The sequence below is a fragment of the Cimex lectularius genome, unplaced genomic scaffold (assembly GCF_000648675.2).
Source record: "Cimex lectularius strain Harlan isolate CLEC.00 unplaced genomic scaffold, Clec_2.1 scaffold238, whole genome shotgun sequence".
NCBI classification, from domain to species: domain Eukaryota; kingdom Metazoa; phylum Arthropoda; class Insecta; order Hemiptera; family Cimicidae; genus Cimex; species Cimex lectularius.
The window spans coordinates 427,608-448,606 of NW_019392823.1; the positions used below are offsets into that span (position 1 = coordinate 427,608).

General features: G+C 33.2%; 1 protein-coding gene and 1 long non-coding RNA gene across 2 annotated transcripts; one reads left to right on the plus strand and one right to left on the minus strand.

The window, feature by feature from the left end:
* Positions 1 to 9,925: 9,925 nt before the first annotated feature.
* Positions 9,926 to 14,543, plus strand: LOC106665791 (zinc finger protein 629-like). The gene is made up of 3 exons (XM_014392499.2): positions 9,926 to 10,028; positions 13,452 to 13,656; positions 13,731 to 14,543. The coding sequence occupies exons 1-3, from the start codon at positions 9,951 to 9,953 to the stop codon at positions 13,961 to 13,963; spliced, it is 516 nt and encodes a 171-aa protein (XP_014247985.1). The 5' UTR covers positions 9,926 to 9,950; the 3' UTR covers positions 13,964 to 14,543.
* A 4,115-nt stretch (positions 14,544 to 18,658) lies between these two features.
* Positions 18,659 to 20,531, minus strand: LOC106665887. The gene is made up of 4 exons (XR_001340360.1): positions 20,330 to 20,531; positions 19,296 to 19,572; positions 19,027 to 19,207; positions 18,659 to 18,744 (listed from the first exon to the last, which is right to left on the minus strand). It is a non-coding gene; the product is annotated as an uncharacterized LOC106665887 (long non-coding RNA).
* Between the last annotated feature and the right edge of the window lie 468 nt (positions 20,532 to 20,999).

Sequence of the window (20,999 nt, forward strand, 5' to 3'; positions counted from 1 at the left end):
TGTTTGATTTTGGAGGAGTCGTGAAAGAAGTAGGTATAGAAATCCATTTTTCTATGAGGAGTGGGCTTCTTTGAGGTGAAAGAAACCATCCCCTTCATACAGTAATAAACACATACATATTTTATATACATAAAGCCAATAATACCAAAATTTTATTATCTTAATTAATCAATCTCAATTAATTAAAATTATAAGGCGGGATTCGAACCCACGACTTTCGGCTAAATACGTCGCACATGACACAAACTTCTCATTACGACACCCGGTTTATTCCAATTGTAAGCAAATCGCGGCTTCATATAGAAACACATTTTATAATAATTATAAACGGGGAATGGAAATGAGAAGTTTGTGGAAAGGGCGATGGAAATCTCGGTCGCTCTGGTGGTAAAGCAGCGGCGTATTTAACCGAAAGTCGTGGGTTCAAATCCCACCTGTGACAAAAATTTTCCATTTCGAAAAAATTTTGTATAATTAATTGAGTAAAAGCCAATAATATTAATAAGCAAGCTTATAATAAAGTGTATAGTTTGTTTCTGTCATCTCAAACAAACAAGAACGACCTGTCTGTGAGTTATCCAAAAGAAGAGCACGTTTTACCAATTGGCCTCGTTTAAAAGTTTGTTTTAAATATACACAATTTTTTCCTCCTTCGTAACCCGTGAGACACTTCAGGCCAAACAGATTGTTCCCGGGGGACAGCGAGCCCTAAGGGAAATCGGTCGGGACGGTTTAAAAGGGACTGTTTTGACTTGGGGGGTTTACGGGAGGAGCGATCCACTCTAGGACGCCTCTTGTCCCATGATTGATAACTACAAATTGTGCCGGCTATCTTTTGTCCGAGACCCTTCTTCACATTTCAGGAAACCAGTTGATTGATTTGACGCAATCCCATCTGCCGCAGGGGCCGGCAGGCTTTCCATTGTCCCGGCAACCCCGCTTTGAATATCACTTGCGACTTATTGTTGACCCTTTTGAATATCTTGATATTGAGGGGATCCAGGCCGGACGATTTCGACCGACAATTATTCTCTCGTATAAGTTAGACTTTGTATATAAATTCTCAATACAGGGTGTGTCTAAATCAAAAAGTTTCCTCGGATAATTCTCATTTCATGTGCAACCCTTTAAAATCTAGTCAACCTGTGCTCTTTCATAATCAATGTAAATTTCTCTTTACAATCCAATTCCTGGTAAATTTGAAATTAATTATAATTATTTGGAGATCGTGAGATGCGGTCTGGTGTGACGTAGTTTAGAAAAACATTTTCTTTATCGTGCCAACGTTTCAATCTTTATTGAGATCATCTTCGAGGCCTGGGATTTACAAACATTATTTAAATTTAACAAAAACATGTAGGATGTGGAAAAAAGTGAATTTATACAATGAAAATAAATATTTTTTTATATTCAATCAAAGTATTTCTACACACTTTGAGTGAGGAGAAACTGCCTGGGAATTATAAACATTGTTCCATTATACACATACGTATAAGATATGAATATGAATTGATGCAATGATGTACACAGTACAACATTTTTTGGTTTAATCAAAGTATTTGTACTCACACAAAATGTGTTTTTTGTGTAGACGTGTCATTGTTGTGTGTCGTGTTAAGAGTGTTAGTGAGATATTAACGTATACATTAATTCTATCGGCTTCAATCACCTTGACTTACCATTTGCCCAGAAATGCACCTAGTCACTATGTAAGGATTGAGCTTGAATTGAGCCCATTACCGTGCAGTTGCGAAGAAGAATTTTAAATTTGTGGATAAAAGTATTGAGCACGGAAAATGGTTCGCTTCTGAGAAGATCCTTTCATGATGTCCTCCGTAAGGCCAATTCATCAGCATGTAATTTAAAAGTAAATTACAGGACTGGTTCTATCAATTCCAAAAGTTATTGATAGGTATAGCTCGTAACAAGATGTGCCTTTGCGACCCTGAATATCTGTAACGCGAAAAAGAATGTTTTTTGTCGAAATGGAAAAATAATCTCTACTCAATAGACACAGAAAAGGTATAAACTCATTTTATAAAATCAGCTCCTTGTGTAAATGTGAAAATTATTTACAACTAATTTATTAGTCTATAAATAAACAAAGACTACTTATACAACTAAGGCTGTCTAGTGCTAAAAAAATCAAATTGTTTGTAAATGGGCTCAAATATGTAATTGACACCCAATCAATGTGCTCTATGTGTTATTTTTTGAAGAGGAAAACTTGGAACATATATTTTTAAATTGTCCAATTTACCAATGTCAAAGATCCATTTATTTAAATAAATACATAGATACATGTGTAAATATTAACAATTTAGACACACTTGAGTTCTTGCTAAAATTTGAAGCAAAAAACCAGGCAATTGATGTGTACAATTTTATTTATGAAGCACTTAAATTGAGGGATTTTATTGTCAAGGAATGATGTTTTATTGTTGCGTCATATAATTATTGTTTTTATAAGTTAAGCGCCATGCATTTGATTGATTAGTTCTTACATTATTATTATTAATTACTTTTGTAAATAGTGTTATGTCAATTTATGTTGGAAGATATCTTTAATGAAGTATATATCTTTATTTTGCCATTTGGCTCCCCCTTGTAATAGCTATTGCTGAAATACAGTATTAATCTATCTATCATTAATTCTATCTATTGGGTTTCGTGGTCCGATTGACCAAATAAATTCTTTTCAATTAATTAAAGATTAATTAATTGAAAAGTATACATTAATGTAATAATGTAATATACATTAATTTCACACACACACAAACACGCATATTAAAAAATATATATATATATTTATAATTATATATACAGAAATCGTGAAATCACAACAGACCGCATCTCACCATTTCTGAATAATCATCGACTAACGGACACTAATCGCCGGTCATTATATATACATAAATAATTTTTATATATATTTTTCATTTATTATTTATATTATATATAATAAATAAATAATATTATACAATGTAGACATTAATATCTCACTAACACTCTCAACACGACCCTCAACAATGACATATTTTCACAGAAAACGCACACTGTATGAGTACAAATATTTTGTTTGATTAAACCTAAAATTTTTATATTGTGTACATCGTTGTATAAATTCATATTCATATCTTATGTGTATAATAGAACAATGTTTATAATTCCCATACCTACAAGATGATCGCAATAAAGATCAAAACTTTGGCACAATAAAGAAGGAGCGAGGAAGGAAGATGGGATAGAAATTCATTTTTCTGTGAGGAGTCGACTTGTTTGAGGTGAAAGTGTCCGACAATGGAAAAAAGGGGGAATGGTTTGTCGTTCGGGCCTGGTTAGCCTTTCAGGATTATTGTAAACGGGATAATTATGGAAAGGGGAGATAAATTGTTGAAGATTTAGACTAGGTAGAACTGTTTGATGTCTGGAGTTTAATGATTGTTTTATAGTTTTTGAAGTCTTGACCGCTCCTCACGACTTCAACAAATTATGAAACAACAGGTCACTAAAAAACACACATTGTTTTTTATGTTCTATTTGATGTTTTGTATGTTACATGTATGTTATCGATATTGAATTTCATTTGTGATATTAGCGTAGCTGCGACTGAGTTTACTTGTGTCTGTTCTGTAATTGATGCTGTGTTTATCTCTGTTGACGTAAACAATTTCTACAAAGTTACGCTTATGCTTTGCTACGATATAGCATCCAAATACAATTAAACATTAGAAAAAAGGTTGCGTACAAAGAAGAAATTGTAAATTTCCAATTCGAGTGCTTGTTACAAAAGAGAATATATTTTTTTGCCTGTTAGAAACCATGTTTTTTAAATTTTGTATCGTTGCAAATTTGTGTTGATAGATTATTCAAGGTTGTGGTGGCTTTAACTAGTGAATTTAGAACTCAACTTTTCAAATAGATGTGGGAAAATACAGACATTTTACTAAAAAAATAGGAAATTCCAAACCCAATCGGAACGAAATTTACATCGAGACGTTAGCATAACTTAGCATGGGATTTCTTTTCTTTAAAATCAAAAATAAAATTGTATAAATAATTCCTTATTTTGTTTCAAACGGGACTTTTTCAATGTGTGAACATCACGAATCCCCTCGACAACATCAATTATCACCGTCAATATTAATGTCACAAGAATAAAAATGAACGTTTCTATGAATCAATGCGTTATGAACCCCTGCGTAGATCCGCCACCCTTCTTTTCAACACATCGCCCATCCCATTGTATCATAACAGCGGTAAATTCAATTTGAGTAATCGCTTTTAATCCAAGACTCGATTTGATTAAATTATGTTTGTAAGTAATTAATATGAATACAGTATCGCCTTACTCGAATCTCCGACGAGCTGAGTCGTATTATTGCCCTCCTACTAAATACTAGGAATATTTCCATAAATAATCATTAACCTAGACGAGAACAAGCAAAGTAATTCGGTATTAAACTTAGCGGTTTTCAGTTTAAGCTATTTAGAAATATTGTCGTAAAACAGTATTGAAACAGGTAATATGATAAATCCTTAAATTTATAGTACCTCTCAGAGTTGATTTACTACCCTTTCTAACTCTCTTACTATTGTATTTTCTGTTTGTACGTGCTTTTCCTCCATCTTGATTTTTTATACATTCTCAATTATATTCGATATAGAGTTTCTAATTAAATACAAGTTAACGGACGTTTTGACTAGGAATAAAGTAATGTTATTCGATGACTTATTCAAAAATGGCTTTTTTACGATACATATTTCCATTACAATATTATTTTTAATACACTACAAAAGCATGCATTTACCTGAACACAGCCGTCCGGAGAGCCAGCCAGTATTAATTATTATAATTATTATTTATTGCTCTTTACATTGATATATTTACAATAATTTAAATATTTGAATTACGTTATATACATACATTCACTAGTTTGCTTGGTCCGATTAACCAATTAATATCTTTCCATTAATTAAGGTTAGTTGAGATAAAAAAGGCAGTATCACGAGCGGGATTCGAACCCACAGCCTTCGGCTAGATAGGCCGCTGCTCTACCACTTGAGCTATCGTGACTTCGATCCACTCGGATACCAACTTCCCGGTTCGAATCCCGCTCGTGACACTGGCTTTTTTATCTCAACTAAAAACCTTAATTAATTGAAATTTATATACATATATTTTACAGTTGTTACCATAGCAATTTTTACCTTGGCTATCATAAATTATGAAAAAACTACAATTGGATTAAATCTTATTCTTTATCTAAATTAATACTTTCAGTATCTGTGATATGGAATGGTGTTTTGTTTAATTTGAGGACAAATATTATTTTCAACACCAATCTTCAGAATTGAAGTCTACTATCTTAAAATTTTATTTTTTTAATCTTCAATAAGATTTGTCATATTTGTAGAATGCAGTTATGCCTAAATTAATTTTAGTTATTCAGATATCGTGAGATGCGGTCGGGAGTGATGTAGGTTTCAGAAATGCATTTTCTTTATCTTTCCAACGTTTCGATCTTTTATTGAGATCATCTTCAGGGCCTGGGATTTACAAACAATGTTTACATTTAACAAATACATTTAGGATGTGGATAAGTGAATTTATACAATGCAAAATATATTTTATATTCAAACAAAGTATTTCTACTCACTCAAAGTGTTTGTCTTCTGTGTAATTGTGCCATCCTTGTGTGTCGTGTTGAGAGTGCCAGTGAGATTTTGCTGTTTCATGTTTATATATGTTTGGTTTTGAGGGGGTGGGGAAGGAAGTCGGTATATAAAAGACAATTTTGTGCAAGGCGTCGGCTCCTTTGAAGTGAAAAAAGCCGACAAAGGGGAACAATGTGTTGGTAATAGTTCGGCCAGATTATTCTTTCAGGATTATATAGAAAGGGGATAAATAGGAAAAGGAAAGCTAAATTGTTGGAAAATTAGACTATGTGAAAAGTATTTGATGTGTGGAATGTAATGTAATGATGTATGTATGTTATTTGTATTGTATTTGATTAATGATATTGGCGTAGCTGCGACTGAGTTTGCATGTATCTGTTCTGTAATTGATGCTGTGTTTATCTCTGTTGATATAAACCATTTCTAAGAAATTACGTTTATATTTGTTTTGTTCTGTATGTAATATTTTTGGATTTTTGAAGTCAAAATTGTGTTGGTGTTCAAAGTGGTGGGTAGCAAGTGCTGTAGGATTTTGCTTGGGTTTTTTGCAATCATAATTTTAGTAAATAAACCTATATAGCTTTCTAGATCTATGTAATCTAGCGTATTCAACTGTATCACATAAGATACTGGTAATATTTAGGTTTCTATACCAACCAGCTTCATGCTTCCTAGCTTCTTTTTTGGGAAGGCAAAATTTTCTATTTTTAACACACTTGTCCATTATTTTACAGTGCTATTTTCATGATTTTGTTTTTTAATGGTTTTCTAACAAAAATAAAATAGAATAGGATGTTTTCTTTCTTTTTTACTTTTTATTTATGTACTACTCCTTTTAACTTTTAATTTAAGAGCATTTAAGACTTAAAACAGCTGGTAACGAGCTTCGCAGACACACATAACACACACGTTTGAGAGAGACAGTAAGAAGATAAAACCATTAATAAAATTTTTCTTATGTTTTTCATATTTTAGTATTATTAATGTGTGATGATTAGTAGTAATTTGATTGAATATAAAAAATATATTTTTTTGCATTGTATAAATTCACTTTTTCCCACATCCTACATGTATTTGTTAAATTTAAACAATGTTTGTAAATCCCAGGCCCTGAAGATGATCTCAATAAAGATCGAAACGTTGGCACGGTAAAGAAAATGTTTTTCTGAAACCTACATCACACCAGACCGCTTCTCACGATTTCCGAATAAGTATTATTAATCTTTCCCCCTTACCAATACTTCAAACACGGTATTTTTTCTTTTCCTTCATCAATTTCTTCATCTTTGAAAAAAGTAAGTAAAAAAGCAATTGCATTACTAAAAAGGATATTAAATGGAGTACGTTTTCTGAAATTTACTGGTCTCTAGGTTTGGAAATAGTAGTTTAGAATCACCATATTATGTTTTTCAATTTTGAAAAAAAAATTATTTTTCAAAGTTCTCGTTATTAAAACGCTTATTTCACGAACATTTACAAACTTAGTATTAATCACATCTTGTTGGTTTTTAACGTAATTTTCAATGGTATCAACGGATTTGTCCAAAACATTTTACATTTGGAGTTATCATTGTTTATTTGAAGCAAGGTCGTGAAATCTTCAAAAACGAGAAAAAGAGAAATAACTCCAAAACTGTTGAGATTCGAACCATAAATAATTAGGACTTTTTGGTTCCTTTTTGAATGTAGCATCTACTGGCAAAGTTTGTAACACGATTAGCCGAACACCTTGTACAGGATTGTAAGATGGGCGAGGCAAATGACTCCTGATTTAAGTGCAAAGTTTATCTTTATACTTCAAATGAATGCAAATATTTTAACCCACTATAATTTTCAGTTTTTACTTTTATTTATAAGTGTGAAATTTTTTTAAAATTCAAAATTGGTTATAGTATGGTTTGCAGTTTATTGATGAAAGCATGTTGTAAAGCGTAGGTGGGAAAGCTAACCTTTTCCCATGGATTTTGTACGATGGAATTTTCCAATTTAGAAGATATTAAAAATAAAAGTTCTCTTGAGACGTAGCTTACGCCCTGTAAAACCGATTTACAAGGAATTGAAAAGTCTAGGTCTCTAATCCGGTAATGGAGTTTATTCTGTCTGGGCTACCTATCACTTTTGGGGTAATTTCATGACGTAAATTCCAAACAGCATAACAACTCACCTGCCCATGTAAATACTAAATATGTATATATGCCAAAGAGTAGTAAGTTAGTAAGTTTTATTTATTGCTCACCATCAGGTTGCTTTTATCAAATAAAATTATAATTTTAGTCTGCCTTGCCTCGCTGTTTTGGTAATATCGGCCGTGTTTCGATTTCTCGCCATCTACATTGGTAGATATAATTGTTTTATGATTCATCTGTACAAACATTAAACAATAAATAGACAGCAAGTATCTATAAAATTGTACGTAAAAAGGACGTCTTGTACGTCCATTGTATCCAACCATTTTGATCTGCAAATGCTCTTCGTTTTGGTTAGGCAGATATGTTTCTGATTCTCCGAAGTTTGAGTGTTCAGGGGAATAAGCCGGGCGAGGCAAAACAATATTTTGAGGCCAAAAATGATCGGAAACTCAAGTTAAATACCCTAAAAAGCAAACTTGAACTGTACACCATTGATTATTCCTTATCGTTTTGTCTTGGAATAACTTTTACTATATCAAATTGTTATTTCTAAATGTACGAATTCTTTAAAGATATTCTTAGCTTTTAAAGCTTGAAAGAGAAATCGATCAATAACTAACGTTTTCTCATAATTTATCATAGGATTTTCCATTTTGCTCTATATTTAAATTACTAATAGCGTTGATTTCAATTATCAATAAAAGTTAGATTGTTTACAAATGTGTGGTGTTTAGTGACCGTTAGTTAATGAACATTCGGAGGTCGTGAGATGCGGCCTGTTATGACATAGGTTTTAGAAAAACATTTTCTTTATCGTGCCAACGTTTCGATCTTTATTGAGATCATCTTCAGGGCCTGGGATTTATAAAAATGAATTTATACAATGCTGGAAAATTTTAGATTATAAATAANTTATTGAGATCATCTTCAGGGCCTGGGATTTATAAACATTGTTTAAATTTTACAAATACATGTAGGATGTGAAAAAAATGAATTTATACAATGCTGGAAAATTTTAGATTAAAAAAAATGAATTTGCACAATGCTAGAAAATTTTAGATTCAATCAAAGTACTTGTATCTAAAATTTTCTAGCATTGTATAAATTCATTTAATATAGAAATTTAAATTAATTTATAATATTGTAATTAAATATAGGTAATTTAAATATAGAAAAAATTGAAAATCCTATGATAAATTATGATAAAACGTTAGTCATTGATCAGGTTCTTTTTCAAGCTTTAAAAGCTGGGATTTATAAACATTGTTTAAATTTTACAAATACATGTAGGATGTGAAAAAAATTATAATGCTAGAAAATTTTATATAAAAAAAATGAATTTATACAATGCTACAAAATTTTAGATTAAAAAAATGAATTTATACAATGATAGAAAATTTTGGATTAAAAAAATGAATGTGTACAATGCTAGAAAATTTTATATTCAATCAAAGTATCTGTATCACAAATTTTCTAGCATTATATAAATTAATTTTTTTAAATCTAAAATTGTCTAGCATTGTATAAATTCATTTTTTTCATGTATGACATGGAGATGGTCTCAATAAAAATCGAAACGTTGGCACGATAAAGAAAATGTTTTTCTAAAACCTACGTCACACCAGACCGTATCTCACGATCTCCGAATAATCATCGTTTACAAAGTTAAATGATATTTTGTTGTGATTATTCTTTTACATAATGTCATAACTGAGGAATGATATGAGTTTTTGATGTCTTGAAAGGGTTTTACGACCGCCAGTAACGCCTGAACGTTTCAAATAATGCCACCTCGTTATTATTGCGTAAAAACAAACACCTCATGGGGGTAAACAACTGTCTCAACGAGAGCCAGCTCCCCCCGGACCTAGTTTGCGGGAGCCATAGGGTGTGCTAAACCACTTCTGCAATCATTTATCCTTAACAACCTCCCTTCTGATGCCGGCTATAAAAAACCAGGCTTCACCCCTAGCTTTCGGCATGAATGACAAACCGCAATCCCTCATTGTTGGGGGGGTAAAAGTTGCCTTTTAAGGGTGGGGACAGGAAAAACACCCCCTCCTTCTCACCCTTGTTTGGAGAAAGGACTTTACCGGCAAGTCCTTGGGTAGACTTCAATCAAGTGACATCTTCTCAAGAGTAATGGGCACGAAGGAGTCGCAGCCGAAAATCTTCAGGCCTTGGGATAATGATACGCAAAAGGGTGGACAAAAAGTCGAGGTACGCAACAGCTAAATTATTAATAAAAAAATAAGGCGCGATAATTTTATGACTAAAATCATTTTTCCATTAAAACAAAATTCTTATTGCTGTTCGAAGTTTAGCAACTTACATCACTTATATTTCATCTAACATATAATATCCTGGGTTCCGCCAATGCACATTTGGAGGTCCAGTAAATGATAAATAAAACTTTATCTGCTTATAATAATTATATGTATGAATATAACTATAGACCAACACAGGTATTTTTTTTTAAAGAATATCATCGTTTAAATATTAATAAAAAGTAAGAAATGAACGATCAGCAAATCACCAAATTAAAACATAACATTAACAAAACATAAACACTAATTAAACATTAACATTAATTGCAAACTACAAATCTTGCCGACCTTGTTGAGCTTTCTTATTATTGTTGTTGTTGTGTTTTTTATCCAGATTTTATAATAAGATTGTGTTAATTTGGAAAACGTAGATGTTATTTGTAAGAGCAAAATTTTATATAACAACATAACTTTGTGTGGACATTTGTTGTAATTTACTTTTATTCCTTTCCTTTTCTGTTAGATATATAACCTAGTTTTACTTTCTGTTTTCGAGTATTACTCTCGTTTTATTGAATTTGTACTGGGAAGCATGGAAAAAACGCAGGGTGAAGCAGAGCCCTACATTCAGAGTGTTTCAATATGAAAATGATAATGCAAATGACAGCATTTTGTCTGATGAAATGTAATTTTTCGTATAGTTTATATTTTTAATATCAATTGTGTCTTGGACGCTATGATGCAATGAGAAATTGGGGCATATATTTGGGGAAATTGGGAGGACAGAGCTTTTTTATTTAATTTTGTTTAACATCCCCGTAATTATATTTTTCTAAATGAATAATCAGACAAAGTTTTAACATTTTTAGTTTTTGAAGGAGAAATATTAAAAAGTTAGGGAGTGTTAATATTGGTTGTCAAACATACAAGGGATTTTGTAAATGAAAATGAATTAAGCAAACAACTACAAAAATAATCTACATTTATAGGGAAAGGAACATATAATCTAACAAATCTATTTAATAAATGGGGAATTATTAGCAGTGAAAACGAACAAAATCAGAAAACTACTAAGTCTAGATATTGACAAAACCAACACACTTGTCAAAAATGGTATACGCGCTATACTGATGCGGATACAACTACATCAGACAGACAGGGCAAAAAATAAAAGACATGTAGGTACAAAGAACACGACTCACTTCGCAGAAAACCATCACGAAAATCGTCACAGGGAAGCGTACTAAATGACATTGAAAAAGGTCGAAAAATAAGGACATGAAATAATACAAACACAACCTATTTGACACTAAAAAACATACAACTTAACTACAGTTGGCATACATCTACAGAAACTCTTCTGACAAACCAACAAAGCGAGGATAGTCACACTAATATGATATGGTTCAAACAGATTCATGTCGCAGAAAACAGGAGGAAATCTATCGTTAAATATTATTTACATAAAGTAAGTATATTATTTTTTTTAACACAAATTTTCTTGTTGTTGGGTTAATAAATTGACTTTGCCGTTTTGACAACCAGCCTTAATTCCTAACTATCTCTTCCTAATTTACCTACCTCCTAGTTCTTCTTCAATAACTAGAATTGAAATAGAGTTATACAAGATAAATAGATTTTATTGTGAGATTTTTCTTTTGGAATTTGATGTCGTATTCGGCTTTCTCATCTTCTGGTCGATTTGAGACTGAAGAAATTTTATAGTGGTTGAATCTTCTTGTATTACGGTATTTTCCTGTGTGTTAAGTTTGAAAAAAAAATTATTTATGACAACTTAAGATAATGTCGTTTGTGTTCATGCATCCGGTATATCAAGAGAGCGAGATCATAAGAAGGCCAGATCAGAAACCAACCAAAAATATTTTATGCATGATTTCTACTGTCCGCATATCAAACAATGACACAAAAAGATGGAATGGTTGGTTTTTAATGGTTGCGAGATTTTAAAGCAAGGAGAAACAAGTGTTATCGTTCGATTATCATCTTTTTACTGGCTAACTACTATGGCCATTGCCGGCTCCTCGCATATTTGTCCTTCTAACATTAATTTATAGTCGAGAAAATATGTTTTTTTTCTGCATTTTTCATCACTTTTTTGTCATATACTTTTGGTTGCTAGACGATCCATATGTTTATTAGTACATATTTTGTTATAATCATTTTTATTAACTCCGTTATATTTAGTAGTCTGATTGACCAAATTACTTCTTTCAATTGATTAATCTTTTTAAGTAAGGTCTTGGTTGAAATGAAAAAGCTAGGGTGATGAGCGGGATTCGAGCCGAAGGTCGTGTGTTCGAATCTCGCTCGTGACACTAGCTTTTTCATTTCAACCAAGACCTTACATCAAAAGATGTTTATTAACTTTTATTCCACGTGCAATATTTCTAGAACACATATTACATACACAATCATGCTACTATAAGATTTTAATCTAACGTATGTTTGGCAGGTCTCAGAGTACAAATGACCCATTGAGTAACCACCCATATAATTAAATCGGAGTCCAGGTGAGAGTCACCTCGCCGATCACCCTTCATTCACGCCAATATGGTTCATATGGAGTAACCTTTCATGCCGTATTTACGATTAAAATTGGCACCGTGTATTTTTATTGTCCGGCGATTCACAAATCAAATCTTTCTCCACTTATTCATTAATATAAGTTTTTGACAAGCTCGCGGAATAGACGATATTTCTCGACAGACCCGTCCACTCGTACATAACCACTCACACTAATAAATATATTTACAATGGAAGGGTTCAACGGATGCCGTCGAGCCCTTCCCTCACATCTCTCTGTAGGTATTAAATTACATAACCTAATTCGGTGGGCCTGTGGGTACTCAATATTCCGTCATACTTCATCATTCGTGCTAATAAATACATTCATACATAATAAAAGTGGGGAATACAACGTGCGGTTGGTTTTATTGATTTTAAATATGTAATGAGATTATCTTTATAGTCGCTGTCATGTACACTTAACATGTATTCAAGTAGGTTCTCCATACTCTGTTCTTCTAAAAGGTGTCTCACTGTTACAACTGCGCCGCACAGGGGCACTTCCTGGGTCTCTTTCCGATGAGGAGATGACAGTGGGTAAGGCGAGTATGGCCTATCCTCAATCGTGTGAGAATAATCCTTTCTCTATTTTTCATTTTTTCCGGGACCCAGGGTTTGGCCCTCGGTTTCACTTCTCAGTCATAACATCCCAGCGGACTCGGCACCAATTTAATTCACTTTTTTTTAGAAATTCACATTTGATGATACGAGATATGATGTAAAATTAGTTTAAAAAAAATAGTATTATGCTTAAGTTCTAAAGTACTAACGTGAAGTATTTTGTCTGTAGACAAATAGTAAACAAGAGTTGCGAATACCTCCGACGGAATGGAGCGAAGCCTTCGATAAGTACTGGGGCATCGTTACGATGGCGGAAGGCTTTCCACCTCACATGTCAAAATCGAAACAAAGGCCAAAACGTTTCAAATGCCCATATTGCGATGTTGCTTTCAGCAACAACGGCCAGTTGAAGGGTCACGTACGCATCCACACGGGTAAGTCTCACAACCATGCCCTTTTTCTACCTTGTAACATTCGATCAATTTTATTAATATATGTCTTTCTACAGGAGAGCGTCCTTTTAAATGTGAAGAACCGGGTTGTGAGAAATCCTTCACAAGAAACGAAGAGCTGACAAGGCACAGGAGGATCCACACGGGCGTCCGTCCTTACCCTTGTGCACACTGCGGAAAGACTTTCGGGAGGAAGGACCATCTGAAGAAACACACCAAAACCCATTTCCCGCAATACACCGAAATCCCGTCACACTTTTTTGTCTACCCGTATATTTACGGTTATTAATGCAATCTTCGAGTGAGAGGGGGCCTCGAGAGCACTTTTAAAAACCGATTCAAGACAGGGTTAAAATCAACTTTAGATTCATTAAACTAAGCTGGGGAAAAAAATACAAAAATACAAAAAAATAACAAACAAACAAAAAAACCATAAAAACTTTAAAAATATAAAAGTTATACTTGTAAGGAAGTATTCTAACATCTTTGTATTCACATTTTTTGTACACATTACATGAAATTTCTGAAATCATTGGCTAAATTTAAATATTTCTTGATGTCTCCAGAGCAATAGTTAAGTGTCATGCAATATTTATAAAAACCAAACTTCGACACCGTATAATAAACCGGTCTGCATAAATAAAAGATATATAATGATAAAATGTATTTTGCAATATATTTCCACTTAATGCTCAAAGGCTCTGTGATAAGATGTAAATAAGATTTAAAATATTATAATTGGAAATAAAATTTAAACTCCGTCCTTCTTAAAAAACATTTTAAAAAACCATAGGAAAACATTCTAGTATATTAAAAAACCTTTATTTAGCTTACAATCTTTAAATCAAACTGCCTTCTCTGTAATTAAATCTACAATGCTCAAATGTAATTATGTAATTACCATGTTGTAAATATTTAGATTTAAAAAATATTATATAATATATATTCTTGGTAAAACGTTGTGCCTTGTGTTTTAGAAATTTGATTAAATGTGATATTATAATATATATTTGTATAACAGCAAAAAAAATTCTATATTCGTGCATTCTATATTTGTAATAAATTTTGTAAAAATATAAGGTATTGGCTGAAAAATAAGAACATGGCGTTGATTGTGGATTCGCCACCCTTTTTCTACCCTCTGGACCCTCTTTCATGGAATATATTGGTATAAGATGGCGTTTGCCCGCATCCCCTTTGAGGGGGTGAGTCATGTGCATGGTCGTACTGCTTTATTTACCCGAGGCTCTCCAGTATCCACCATGTCGAAAAAGGCAAATTTATAATTTTAATTTGCCAAATTGCGTAATTGATCGATTTAAGACTGAATATTTCAATGGGGAAATTGATCTACGGCGTGTTTTAATTGTTATTTTTCACTAGAGTTTATATGATGAAATATCACAAATCTTTTATGAAATTGCTTTTTAAATCTTCGGGGAAATTATTCCGACCATTTTGGTCCTCTTATCCCGCGTTTTTGGTCGATTGTACACCTTCAGCGGTGGGCTTGTATCAGATCTCTCTTGTTTGTTCATTGTGAAAGATAAAAAGAGCATCTTAGTTATATTTAAGCATTTGTTATGAATTTTTTTTTGGGGTTGAACGTGTTCCACCGTTGTCCCTAAATTATTTGGTATATTCTTTGTAGTGTATTATTTTTCTTGTGTTAGTATATATTTTTATATAGTTTTCGCAAAAGCAGAAGTCAAGAGCACCTCATGCCGGTGTTTTTGAAAAAAAGCCCATTTGTAAGTATTCGAACCCGGGACCTTTACCTTACAGTGATGAGCGCCGTGTCAACGCCTAAACCGTTGCGGCCACCTACCTTTTATAGTTTCTTATCGATTTTTGTCTCAGTAGTTTTTCGATTGTGTGTTATTTGTGCAGTTGTAACTTGGCCGTTAACGATTATTTTCGTAAGCCTATCCTCGCTGGGTTGATCTGACACGCATTTCGGCTTTTCGCTATCTTCAGCAGTAAGTTTGAGCGGGATACGACTTACCAAGTGACAAACGGGTACCAAGTCAAAACTGACCAATAGTCCTAACGACAGATCGTTAATGACCAATTTACGTATCCACTACCTCGTAGAACGCTCAAATAAATCTCACATTGTCGTGCAGTTCTGCCTAATTAGTAAAATATCGGTTAATATGTACATCTCTTATTATGTGAATGTGATCCGTTTGTCTGATTCGAAAGTGACTTTTTTACATGTCTTTTGTTTACCTGTCCGTTTTAACCATTGTTGTAAACCGGGTTTCATTATTGTTTACAGATCCTATTGTATATGTCATTGTTACCAGAACTATTTTTTTCATTGATTTTCTTTATGTGCCATTTAGAGTGAACCTGTTACATTCAGATATTTCGAAAAAAGAGAAACTAAACAACTCGTCAATATGAATCCTCACAAAATAGATACCATTAACTACCCCTTATACGGAGATGTTCAAAATTGGTTCGTTTAGTTTAACAATGTCGGAAAATGAACATTACGAAAACCTATGGTTCATTATAAAATTATAAATTAAGATATTACAAACAACCTACAAAGAAAACGAACAAACTGATACTAAGAGTAAAAATAATCCATTATGTTTCGTGGCCCGATTGACCAAATAACTTCTTTCAATTAATCAATCTTTTATGTAAGGTATTGGTTGAAATGAAAAAGCTAGTGTCACGAGCAGGATTCGAAATATTGAAAAATGGCAAAAAGAAGGAAAATTCGAAGGGTGGGTTGAGATGGGAAGTTGGTGTCCGAGTGAATCGAAATCACGATAGCTCAAGTGGTAGATCAGCGGGGTATTTAGCCGACGGTCGTGGGTTCGAATCCAGCTCGTGACACTAGCTTTTTCATTTCAACCAATACCTTACATAAAAGATTGAAAGAAGTAAAAATAATTTTTAACTCAGGCTTAATCCATCAAAGACGCAGACAGTACTAGAATAAATACGACCCTTTCACCTTTCACCTTTCACAAACGTATTAAAAGAACTCGGTTCTGACAAATAAAACAAGACAAACAACAATAAGACAAACCATTGACACTGGCGAAATTTTCATGCAGACCTCAAGAGAAAATTCAGTATTTCTTTTGAGATCATCTTATAATTTTCATACAACCAGGATAAAAACAAATACCATGGGAAGGTTAAAATCATCAAAACTATTAAACTGCAGATCAGTTATGTTTGTCTTGATTTTTTCAATCGATGAATATTGATTTTGTAGATTATCGATACAGTCTGCTTCTATTGTACATAAAGCAGATTGAGTTTACCTTGTTTCTTTGAAGAGCCATTTAGCTCATTGGAAAATCCATCATTGAGTCTAAAACACTTTGTGATGAAACTATATGGACGTATCCAATTATTTTGCTATGCTTATCCTCGCTGTTTTGTCTGTTTGTTTTGCTAATTTTACTGGTTAAGAGTGTACAGATCCTGAATTCAAGATGGCGAAAAGGCGGATAATGATCGGAAACGACCAAACTTCAAATCGATTGTGTGACTTGATCGCCAGATGTATGAAATACAGCTGAACAGGATTTGGCTAAAATAAACAATAAATAAATAAAAACCTAGATAAGACAACCTATTAATTATGAACACCAATAAATGTTCATTACTTATCCATTTGGCAAGAGTCGACAACTTTATTCTAACTCTACATCAGTGCGAGGAACATTCACAGCAATGTTGCCAAATAGACGAGGTTAAATACTTTGCGATAATCATACACAGTAATGTGTGGTGATTAGTGACCGTTCATTGATATTTATTTAGAAATCGTGAGATGCGGTCTGGTGTGATGTAGGTTTCAGAAAAACATTTTCGTGTCGAGTGGCCACTCTCGACACGACACGCAAGAATGGCACAATTACAAAGAAGACAAACACTTTGAGCCCTGAAGATGATCTCAATAAAGATCGAAACGTTGGCACGATAAAGAAAATGTGTTTCTGAAACCTACATCACACCAGACCGCATCTCACGACCTCCGAATGTTCATTAACTAACGGTCACTAAACACCACACATTTGTAAACAATCTAACTTTTATTGATAATTGAAATCAACGCTATTGGTAATTTAAATATAGAGCAAAATGGAAAATCCTATGATAAATTATGAGAAAACGTTAGTTATTGATCGATTTCTCTTTCAAGCTTTAAAAGCTAAGAATATCTTTAAAGAATTCGTACATTTAGAAATAACAATTTGATATATTAAAAGTTATTCCAAGACAAAACGATAAGGAATAATCAATGGTGTACAGTTCAAGTTTGCTTTTTAGGGTATTTAACTTGAGTTTCCGATCATTTTTGGCCTCAAAATATTGTTTTGCCTCGCCCGGCTTATTCCCCTGAACACTCAAACTTCGGAGAATCAGAAACATATCTGCCTAACCAAAACGAAGAGCATTTGCAGATCAAAATGGTTGGATACAATGGACGTACAAGACGTCCTTTTTACGTACAATTTTATAGATACTTGCTGTCTATTTATTGTTTAATGTTTGTACAGATGAATCATAAAACAATTATATCTACCAATGTAGATGGCGAGAAATCGAAACACGGCCGATATTACCAAAACAGCGAGGCAAGGCAGACTAAAATTATAATTTTGAATATAAAAAATAAATATATTTTGCATTGTATAAATTCACTTTTCCACATTCAAAATGTAATTGTTATATGTAAACAATGTTTGTAAATCCCAGGCCCTGAAGATGATCTCGATAAAGATCGAAACGTTGGCACGATAAAGAAAATGTTTTTCTGAAACCTACATCACACCAGACCGCATCTCACGATTTCTGAATAATTATCGATTAACGGTCACTAATCACCACACATTTTTTACTATATTTTAAATTCTTATCTTGTTTCATCATCTAACAATAGAATACCTGGCTTAAGTTAAAAATTGTACGTATTAGTTCATGTTATTGATTAAAAAATAAATCAACATTTTAAATTTCACAATGATTTATTAAAAACGTTAAACAAGATGGTAAGTGAAAACACGGGTACGCGAAAAAGCAGCTTTAACTCGACTGAAACAAATACATCCATTAAATTAAAACTCAAAACTGCAAAATCAGAATGCTTAAAAAAATGCAGGTCGTGACAAAGATAATTTTTATAAATCAATTAATGAAAACCTTTTGGTTAAATTAATTCAATTTCATTCAAAAGGGAAAGTTTTGTGCTGAATGTTTCAAATGGTCATTAACAAATGAAACATTTGTGTTCTATGTTAGAAGACATTTTTGGGTTGATTGAAAAACAATTTGTATACTGTAGAATTATCGGAATGATTAGAAACAATTACGTACTTTTCTTTTGAGGATCATTTTCATCATCAGACCCTTCTTTTCTCAGACGGACATTGACGTCGCCTTCGAACGAGAATGCAACATTGTTTTATTCATTATTAAAAACAAATGGTTAAAATTTTCTTGCAGCCCTCATCAATTCTTTTCCGCTCTTCATGTGCTTGTTCAATATGCCTGATAACTGCCAAGGGGGGGAAAAGAAGCGAAATAAAAACACTGTTTATCAGCTGCTTAAAAGATTATTACAATTCCATAAAAATATTCGATACCTTATCGTGCAAACCGTTTGGTATCGAGGAAGGAAGCATGTTCATCACAGATCTGCTATCATATTGATTATCGGAATGTTGGAACGCCGCCTCTGACAGTTCTTCAGCGAGGGATATCAACAAATCGTATCTATCCATTTTGTCGACGGAAACGGCCAGTTCCAAACAGTTGACCATTTTTTCGATGAAAGGGATCCAAGTCTGGTCTGTGATGGTTAACGAGGAGAACGTGCAGACGTCAATCGGCGCTGCACTTGACAAACCGATCACACTCGACCTGCTCGATATGAATAATGATAATACTGGTAAAATCAACTGTATATAAGAATAGTCTAAAGTAAGTTTATTATTATTAGAAGAGCTGAATAAAATCATCTATTTGTTAAATGATTTGTTAATATAGTAAAAGTACTTAAAAACTAAAAGAAAACAGACCAACGTTAGGAAGTTCTTAGGGAAGATGCCCGAAAGGATCAGCTAAATTATTTATTATATTTAAAAGTTGTAAGGTAAGTTTTGTGATGTTTTTCTGATAGTACAGCCAGATTGATGTCAGATCTATCATTTAGTTTAGTTTCATTTTGCCGAAGATTTTTTTTTATCCAGCAAACAAATATGATCGACTTTTAACGTTTGTTTACGCGGCGTCATAAATCTATCAGCCTTAATGGTAAACCAGTACTTTTCTCGGCTAAACCGGAATTAGTTCCGGTACCTCAACCGTCTGGCTATAAGTACCAAAACACTTTCCCCCGAAACGTGTAGTCTATTAGTTTGGATCTTTTCCCATCATGCTGGTCCTGTCTCGTCGGTTTTGTCTGTTATCGACAGTTCTTCGTTTCGCAGACACAATATCACTCAAGTCTAGTAGGATTTCATCTAGCTCATTGCTGAATTGAAAGACATCGCGACCAACATTAAAACCTTACTCAAATAGTATTAAGGTCATATTATTTTACTAATATGATTTCTGTATGCCTCAGAATTATATTTGTATTAATAAAGTCTGTAGTAATGTAAACTATGTTACTTACAAAGCAACAGCTAGTAGAATCAAATTTAGCATAACCGTGTTTATCAATTTAACATTAAACATAACAAACGAATTAAAATAATTTTACTCGTATAAATTATTAACTACATATTTTGAAAACTTTCAAGAGAGAACTGCTAATTAAGCCACAAGGGAATAAGTGAAATCGCCAAATGTTTTCTTTGTTAAATCCGACATGTGATTTAAAAGTTCGCTTCCGAAAACTATTGCGATTGAGCGGCACTGTTGAACTGCCGGTGGCCCCTCGCTGCGAGGTTAATGTCTGCTTGCGAGGTATAAATCAGCGCGGACATTAGATGACCGTCTTTGGTACGTTAGGGATGCTGACCTCCTGTTCTGCCAGAACAATGGAATCGATAAATCAGCCAGAGTAGACCCCCTGGGTCCCCCCCGTCGGCCAACCCTTAATTGTCGGTAAACACTCAACAAGATCATCCTTCTCTCGAATTTCACCAACTCGGGGTCTATTGCGACATAGTATAATTAAAAGTACAAATTAAATGGCACTACACAAGTGCTTACTTAGATTTGTATCCAAATTGACAACATTACAACCGTCTAGTTTGTAATAGAACGCTTTTACCGAAAGTATTTTCAGAAATGGCAACACAATCCTGAGTATATTGAGATATTGCATTGAGGTACAGCGA

Excerpts from the sequence above, each read along its gene's own strand:
- LOC106665791 (XM_014392499.2), top strand. The coding sequence starts at position 9,951 with ATGGGCACGAAGGAGTCGCAGCCGAAAATCTTCAGGCCTTGGGATAAT. Across the intron at positions 10,029-13,451 it reads AGGGTGGACAAAAAGTCGAG|ACAAATAGTAAACAAGAGTT; the intron begins GTACGCAACAGC and ends TTTTGTCTGTAG. Across the intron at positions 13,657-13,730 it reads TCACGTACGCATCCACACGG|GAGAGCGTCCTTTTAAATGT; the intron begins GTAAGTCTCACA and ends GTCTTTCTACAG.